The sequence below is a fragment of the Hyperolius riggenbachi genome, chromosome 8, assembly GCF_040937935.1.
Source record: "Hyperolius riggenbachi isolate aHypRig1 chromosome 8, aHypRig1.pri, whole genome shotgun sequence".
In the NCBI taxonomy this organism is placed as follows: Eukaryota; Metazoa; Chordata; class Amphibia; order Anura; family Hyperoliidae; genus Hyperolius; species Hyperolius riggenbachi.
The window spans coordinates 59,263,556-59,272,343 of NC_090653.1; the positions used below are offsets into that span (position 1 = coordinate 59,263,556).

The 8,788-nt window shown below is 42.9% G+C and overlaps 1 protein-coding gene across 1 annotated transcript; it reads right to left on the minus strand.

Moving 5' to 3' along the window:
• Positions 1-6,525: 6,525 nt before the first annotated feature.
• On the minus strand, positions 6,526-7,467 carry LOC137527331 (olfactory receptor 5V1-like). The gene has a single exon (XM_068247840.1). The coding sequence runs from the start codon at positions 7,465-7,467 to the stop codon at positions 6,526-6,528; it is 942 nt and encodes a 313-aa protein (XP_068103941.1).
• Between the last annotated feature and the right edge of the window lie 1,321 nt (positions 7,468-8,788).

The following is an 8,788-nucleotide window of genomic DNA, read 5'->3' on the forward strand; positions in this document are numbered from 1 at the left end:
CTCTACCATTGTTAAAGCTTACATCTATTTTTTTTAAATTACATTTTCTACTTGCTGTTCAGTACCTTCAACGAGAATCTATTAAGGAGGGCAAGTCTGCCATTGTGACCACGGGTAATGGCCGGGGAATCAGGAGGACTTTTGAGGCCCTGCTGTATATGAGATGAATCAACTTTAAATCCTTTAATGAGAATCTGTTATGGAGGACAATGATGACACCACTTGCCTTTCACAAGAATCTGTTCTGGAGGGCAAGTCAGCCATTGTGACCACGGGTAATGGCCGGGGAATCAGGGTTCGATTCCAGTCCGGAGTTGGAGCCTGAGAAACGGCTACCATCACAAATCCAAGGAAGGCAGCAGGCATGGCATGCACATCCCGAGGTAGTGACCAAAAATAACAATACAGGAGGGCTTTCGAGGCCCTGCTGTATATGAGATGAATCAACTTTAATTCCTTTATCGAGAATATGTTATGGAGGACAATGATGACACCACTTGCCTTTCACGAGAATCTGTTCTGGAGGGCAAGTCTGCCATTGTGACCACGGGTAATGGCCAGGGAATCAGGGTTCGATTCTGGTCCGGAGTTGGAGCCTGAGAAACGGCTACCGTCACACATCCAAGGAATGCAGCAGGCATGGCATGTACGTTCCGGGGTAGTATGCAGCTTTAATGTTTGTATTTTTATGATCCAATAAAATAATTTTCTGATTAAAAGAGCTGTGCCGGATCATCTTGGAGAAATAGTTCCGGGGTAGTGACCAAAAATAACAATACGGGAGGACTTTCAAGGCCCTGCTGTATAGAGATGAATCAACCTTAAATTATTTAACGAGAATCTGTTATGGCGGACAATGATGACACCACTTGCCTTTCACGAGAATATGTTATGGAGAGCAAGTCTGCCATCCATTCAAGTGAAAGGTATGCACTGACTGCCAGGTACAATACAATGTGCAGTCACAGATGCAGTGAAAGGTATGCAGTGACCGCAGACAGCCATTTGTGTAGTGATGGCTGTGCTGGACTGGTGCGCACCATAATGAGAGTGCAGGTGACGGTGGCTTTCCAGCCCATATGGTCGCCGGGCTGAGGTAGCTGAATGACAGAACAGTGACTTTCCAGCTGATCAAATTTGGTCTGTCCACAATGAAGCAACAACCTTATTATCGTGGGTGTGCTCCCCAGGAGACACTCATATAGCTGGCGGTCATTGCTTCATTGTGATACGCAAGCCCCTTCACCGCTGCAAGGTAATGATCACGAAGGGGAATTGGCACATGTACATGCCTTTTGTCTTGGTGTTGCAGGCTTGCAGCTGCAGTGAAGGCAGAAAAATTAGGCAGGCATGTACAGGCACCAGAAAAATTATTATAGCAGCCGCTGCTAGCAGCAGCGTTAAAAATTCAGGAATCCACCTGGTGTCCTGGACCCTGTTGGTGGTGGCAGAGAAGGCAGTCAAGTGGCCTGCGGGCAGAGAGGCTGTTTGGGGAGCGAGTTAGTGTTGGGGCAGGCAGTCACACAGCGTGCCTGCAGAGATGCTGTGTGTGGGAACTGACTTAGTCTTCGGGCGGGCAGTAGCCCTCCGGGATCCATGCCTCATTCATTTTGAAAAGGGTAAGGTACTGAACACTTTTGTGACTTAGGTGACTTCTCTTCTCAGTGACAATGCCTCCAGCTGCACTGAAGGTCCTTTCTGATAGGACGCTTGGGGCAGGGCAAGATAGAAGTTGGATGGCAAATTGGGACAGCTCTGGCCACAGCTCAAGCCTGTGCACCCAATAGTCCAAGGGTTCATTGCTGCTCACAGTGTCTACATCCACACTTAAAGCCAGGTAGTCAGCAACAGGTAGGTATATGCAGTGATGAGGTGGGTGCACTGAACACAATAGGTAGGTATATGCAGTGATGAGGTGGGTGCACTGAACACAACAGGTAGGTCTATGCAGTGATGAGGTGGATGCACTCAACACAACAGGTAGGTATATGCAGTGATGAGGTGGGCGCACTGAACACAACAGGTAGGTATATGCAGTGATGAGTAGTACAATGTGCACCTGTCACACACAGACATATACCGGACAGGCAGAGTGACTCTGCGTGCACTCACGTAGGTAGGTGGGTGCACTGTGAATAACAAGTAGGTATATGCAGTAATGTGTATTACAATGTGCACCTGTCACACACACAGGTAGTCACTGAATGTGCTGGGCCTGACAGTGGCACACACATAGTATGAATTATCAATGTTGTCTATGCAACACAAGTGTCAGTGGGACACACAGGAAAAAAAATAGATCACAAGAACAAGATTAGCTCTCAAAAGAGCTGTTGTGAGGTACTTTTTTAGCAATAAGAATCAGCAAGGAGCAAGCTAAGAAGCCTACAAGAGCCTAACTAATCTTATATTTCTCTATGAGAGAGTCTGCAGCAGCTTTCACTTCTCTCACTATTGCAGGCACACAAGTGAGTAACATGGCCCGGCGCTACCTGCCTTTTATAAGGTGGGGAGTGGCTCCAGGAGGGAGTGTAGCCTGATTGGCTACAATGTGCCTGCTGACTGTGATGTAGAGGGTCAAAGTTGACCCTCATGATGCACTATGGGGGCGAACCAAACTTCCGTAAAAGTTTGCGGTTCTCCGCGATTGCGTACCCCGGAAGTTCACCAGGAACCGTTCTCTAGTTATGGTCAGTGCACTACTAGGACCAGAAGACCTGTCTCCAACAGCTAACAAGTGCACTTAGCATACACTGATTGCAATATAACAATAGCAAGAAAAAGAAAAACAGCCCTCAGAAGGGTGAACTACTGTAACACTAAGCACTAACTGCACCTGTCTGCAACAGCTAAAGTGCACTGTAAGGATACACTGAACATCAATATCACAAAATCAAAACAGGGTCTTTAGAAGAGTTTTGTGGTTATGTAGATGGTGAATTGGTAAAGTAGCAGCATGAAACTCCACCTGGGACACAGAACACAGGCCAAACTAATGCTTTCCCTATCTGCAGTACACACACCTGATTTGCCTAGCACAGAAACCAAAAACAGACTACAAAATGGCTGTGCTGGCTTTCTGATAGGTGGGAGGCGGTCCAGGTGGGAGGGATATCTGTTTGGCTGCCATTTGTCTTTTGACTCTGGGGTGAGGGGTCAATGTTTGGCTCCATTATAATGTATAGGGGGCGGGGCGAATACACAATGGGCTCGATTCACAAAGCGATGCTAACCCAGTTAGAGACTTTAGGCATGATAACCATTGCACCACGCTGGTGAAAAGCCAGTTTAGGCGGTAACTTCGCGCGAAGAGCAGGAAAAATCGGTGATAACTCAGTGGTGAAAAGGTCATCACGCCTAAAGTCTTTTAGGCGTGATAACTGGGTTATCACCGCTTTGTGAATCGAGGCCTAGGTGTGATAACCATTGCACCATGCTGGTGAAAAGCCAGTTTAGGCGTGATAAGTTTAGGCGTGATAAGTTTAGGCATGATACGTTTAGGCATGCTAAGTTTAGATAAGTTTAGATCGCACACAAAGTCCCACACGCAAAGCAGCGCCATTAAACTCTATGCGAAGTGCACCAGACTTTGCTAGCGCAAAACTTTTGATCAGCTGTGCACTGCGGTGCTAACCCAGTTGGTGCTTAAACTTATCATGCCTAAACTTATCACACCTAAACTTAACATGCCTAAACTTATCACACCTAAACTTATCACACCTAAACCTATCATGCCTAAACTGAGTTTAGGCATGATAAAGGGCTTTTCACCAGCGTGCTAACTGTTAGCACCGCTTTGTGAATCAGGCCCAATGTGTTTACACCTGAGGGGGTGATTGAAAACACCCGTTTACCACAAACTATTTGCCGGGCGAACAGTTCAGACCATCTCTACTGATACATCTCTGTGTGGCTAAGAAACACTCATGAGTGTAGTCAAACAATAAAAAAAAAATCAAAATATGTGCCCATGGGAGTGTATGATGCAAACCCTGAGTGTCAAGTGCCTATTATACTGAACTCATCATGGAGATTTCATCTCCTCCTGTTTTTAACAGACTGGAAAATCTCAGCTGACGCTTTCAACAAGAGATATTCAGGGAATTCAAAGCAGTTCGGTATACAGAAGCTCACAGTCCAGATGGCGCAGAAATGATGTTAACTGGACAGCTCCGGGCTGTTTTACCAGTAATGAAAGACCCAAATGTCTACAGAAATGTCCCGGTGATTGTCATCAGTGATGGGCTCAGCTTGAAGGAGGAAATGCGTGTTGCAAGCCTCACTACGCGCACTTCCTCCTTCAAGCTGGAAGGAGGAAGTGTGCGATGGCGAGACTTGCAACGTGTCCAATGGGACGCATGCAAGCTGTTTGGAGCGCACGTGGACTGGGTAAATAACCCCTTCAGATCCAGCAGCACACCTGAGGCATTTAAATCACGAATTTGAGGGCTTAGCCACTCATAAGTACTCTTGAGTCCATGCCTCATTGTCATATGGTGTAATGACTATCTTTGAAGAGGCCAAAAGGAAGTATTGGAAGGAAGGTAAGCTGCAGAAAGGTGATTTGCAGGACAATACACCTTCTCACAAGGCTAGCAAGAAGATGGACAGTTTTTAGAATTTGGGGTTTGAGTGCACAGAGTTGCTTTGTAAAATGTTTCTAAGTTATTTTTGTACGGAACATGAAACACGTGCTTTTGTGAACTGAGCGGCAGTAACTGCATCAATATCAGTGAAAACATCCTTATCCTGTACACTAGGAGCTGCAGCAGGTAAGGGCAACAATGACAAACAATCAGCATCAATGTTCTGCACACCTGGTATGTAGTGTATAGTTTAGTTTAAGTGAAGGAGTCTCGCTGACCAATCTTCTTCCCCTGGGATGAATATCCAGGCTCAAGAAAACAGTGTAATAAGAAAATCACCTGAACTGCAGCACAGAGCTGCACACTCACAAAACAAGTAATGTTCCAGATGTGGCTCCATACAGCACAGTGTCGGACTAGGAGGTGGAAAAGCAGAGGAAATCCATCTGCTGGCCAAGCAGCAGTAATCAGGCGTTATCCCTCCCAATAGAAACCTGTAGCAAGTCTTCACTGTGAGCAGCAACCTATCTTTACTGTGAGCAGCAACACATGATTACTGCTGCTTGGCCAGCAAGTGGATTGCCTCATCTTTACCACCTTCCAGTCCGACACTTGCACAGCATATGGTTAATTATGGTGCATGCCGTGCAAAGAACGCACAATGCCAAAAATGAAAAACAGACAAAATCGGTTGTAGTTCTTCTGCTAGGCGTCATTTCCAGAAATCACTTCTTCTTTCAATAGTCTTCTCTTTCAATAGTTTTTTTTATTGAGGAAATAACCATCAACATAGCAAATGATACAATAACATTATAATAACATTTTTTTTTTTTTAATAAAAGATGAAATTAATTATTATTAATTACATATTATTAAGGTTAACTCAACCTTTATTACAAGCTGGAGTAGTACAGTAGTTTGAAAACAAAAAACAGCAAAAGACAAACTGCTGTAAAATATTAACAGGCATATCAACACTGTCAAAAACTATCTAGCTCTTGTAATCTGCACTACGTACAGGGATAGATAGAAGTGTGGGGACCTGTCAAATCAAGGGGGGAGGAATAAGGTGGGGAAATTCAAATGAAAAGATAAAAAGTCACCTTCTTAAGTGTGGATAAAATGATACTTTCAGTTCAGATCATTATTGATTTATAAAGTGCCAACATATTCTGTGTACTGTACAAAGTAAGCAACAGACATGTGGTACATAATAGTGATGCCAGTGACCAGTTCACCAAAAAGCTACTCCCAGGCAGGCGAGCTAGGGCGGTACTGTGCAGGCGCTCACCATCTAGCTATTTCAAGCCCGGCAAGCTGCGGTAGTAGAGCGCAGGTAATTGCCCAGTGGTGCACGTCCTTGATTGCACGTCTGTGGCCGGGAGGGCTCTGCGCATGCATACTATGTAGTCATGGCTACTTAGTACACATGCGAGAGAGAAGTAGTGGCCAGTAGAGCACTCCTGGCCATGGGTGTGCGATCGAGGATGCCTGCACACTACTGCTCCAGTTTGCAAGCCCGAAATTAGCTAGATGGTGCCCTGATGATTGATACAGGTTCTGCTGTTTCTATGTCCACTTCTGGTACTTTGCAAATACATCATTTACTGTGCTTACTTTGCAGCTGTAAGTTTTTTTCAGAAAAAATATGCCTGCACAGTTACAATCTTGGTGAGCTGTGCATGCGCAGAATGCAACTGGAGAGAGATTGGGGGGCATACATATGCATTGAAGCATTGCTCATGCACAGTGGAGTGTGACTGGCCCAGTTTGACCATTTACCAGGTAACACTGTAGAAAAAAGGAGCAGCCTGGAAGGACCGCAAGGGAGCCCATGGCCTACAGGGGTCTGGAGGAAGCCCCACCTGTGTCATCTCAGTACACTTCAAGGCATTTATTTTTATTGTGGCCATCTCCCAAGTAAAGAAAGATTCAACACTTAATTTTCACATTTACAAACATATAACCTCTTCTTAAAAGCAGATTTGACATCTTTATTCTTCAGACTGTAGATCAGAGGATTTAATATTGGAACTGCAGCTGTATTGATCAAAGATAGAAGCTTATTATATTCTACACTATTTGCTTCCATTGGTTTTACATACTGGTAGATTAAGGTGGTATAGAGAATGATGACAACTGTCAGATGTGAGGAACACGTATAGAAGGCTTTGCGTCTTCCAGTGTTGGTACGGATCTTCAGGATGGTGCTGATAATAAAAATGTAGGATATTCCTGTTAGAAGTAATGGACCAAGTCCCAGTACAACAGTTCCTTCCACCATGAGCAAAGTCTGCAGAGCACTTGTGTCACTGCAAGAGAGCTGAATGATAGGTACTGGATCACAGAAGAAATGGTTGACTATGTTGGATCTATAACAGGATAACGCATTCAGCAATACAACATATGGTATTAATTCTATTAAACTAAGCATCCAACAGACTGCAGCAAGAAGAGCACAGAATCTTTGGTTCATAATAGTTTTGTATCTCAAAGGATTACAGATGGCCACATAGCGGTCATAACTCATGGCTGTAAGAATTAATAATTCATTACTAATAAAACTTCCAAAAAAATAAATCTGGGTTAGGCAGCTCACATATGAAATAATATGATTACCAGATAGAAAAATAATAAGAATCTTGTGTAGAGCAATAGTTGCAGAACTCATGTCAATAATGGAGAGATTTACCAAGAAGAAGTACATGGGAGTGTGGAGATGATAGTCTAGGCAGACCAAGAGAAGAATGGTCATGTTTCCACCAAGAGTCAGGAGATAAATAAGAAGAACTAAAAAGAATATTGGGATCTGAAGTTTTGGAGCATCTGAGATTCCTTTGATGATGAAAAATGACACCTTGGTCTGATTTAATTGTTCCATGTGATATTACTTACTGGAAGGATGTGTTTTAGATGCCTTAGTTTTCCTAGTCACTTAAATAACCTTAATACAACAAATGAATAATACATAATTGTACAAAAGGTTAAACATATTTTTTCCTCATTCTTACATGTGAGTTAAACACAAGACTGTTTAGAGTGTAGGGCAACAGTGGCAGTTTTGCGCTCACCAACCTTTAGGACATACTTAGGGCTTGATTCACAAAGCGGTGCTAACAGTTAGCACGCTGGTGAAAAGCCCTTTATCATGTCTAAACTCAGTTTAGGCATGATAAGTTTAGGTGTGATAAGTTTAGGTGTGATAAGTTTAGGCATGATAAGTTTAGGTGTGATAAGTTTAGGCATGATAAGTTTAAGCGTCAACTGGGTTAGAACCGCAGTGAACAGCTGATTAAAAGTTTTATGCTAGCAAAGTCTGGTGCACTTTGTACAAAGTTTAATGGCACTGCTTTGCGTGCGGGACTTTGCAAGCGATCTAAACTTATCTAAACTTATCATGCCTAAACTAATCACACCTAAACTTATCACGCCTAAACTTATCACACCTAAACTGGCTTTTCACCAGCATGGTGCAATGGTTATCATGCCTAAAGTCTCTAACTGGGTTAGCACCGCTTTGTGAATCGAGCCCTTAGGCTACATCAGCAACCTCTAAAGAGGAATTTAGTGAGGCAATTGATCTGTAATCCTCTGACTGCCCGGTGAAGATCATGTGATTATGCTTAACCACTTCAGCCTACAGGGTTGAGAATTTTTTACATCTGAGCAACTTTCACCTCCCATTCATTTGCCAATAATTTTATCACTACTCATCACAATGAATTGATCTATATCTTGTTTTTTTCCGACACCAATTAGGCTTTCTGTGGGTGGTACATTTTGCTAAGAGCCACTTTACTGTAAATGCATTTTAACAGGAAGAATAAGAAAAAAAAACGGAACAAAATTCATTATTTCTCAGTTTTCAGCCATTATAGTTTTAAAATAATACATGCCTCCATAATTAAAACTCACGTATTGTATTTGCCCATATGTCCCGGGTATTACATCGTTAAAGTTATGTCCCTATCACAATGTATGGTGACAATATTTTATTTGGAAATAAAGGTGCATTTTTTCAATTTGTGTCCATCACTATTTACAAGCCCATAATTTAATAAATCATATTGATATATATACTCCTTTGACATGAATATTTAAAAAGTTTAGTCCCTTAGGTAACTATTTATGTTTCTTTTTTTTATTATTGTAATTTTTTATTTTATTTTTTATTAAACAGGGGTTTGGGAGGTAAACAGGGG

Excerpts from the sequence above, each read along its gene's own strand:
- LOC137527331 (XM_068247840.1), bottom strand. The coding sequence starts at position 7,467 with ATGGAACAATTAAATCAGACCAAGGTGTCATTTTTCATCATCAAAGGA.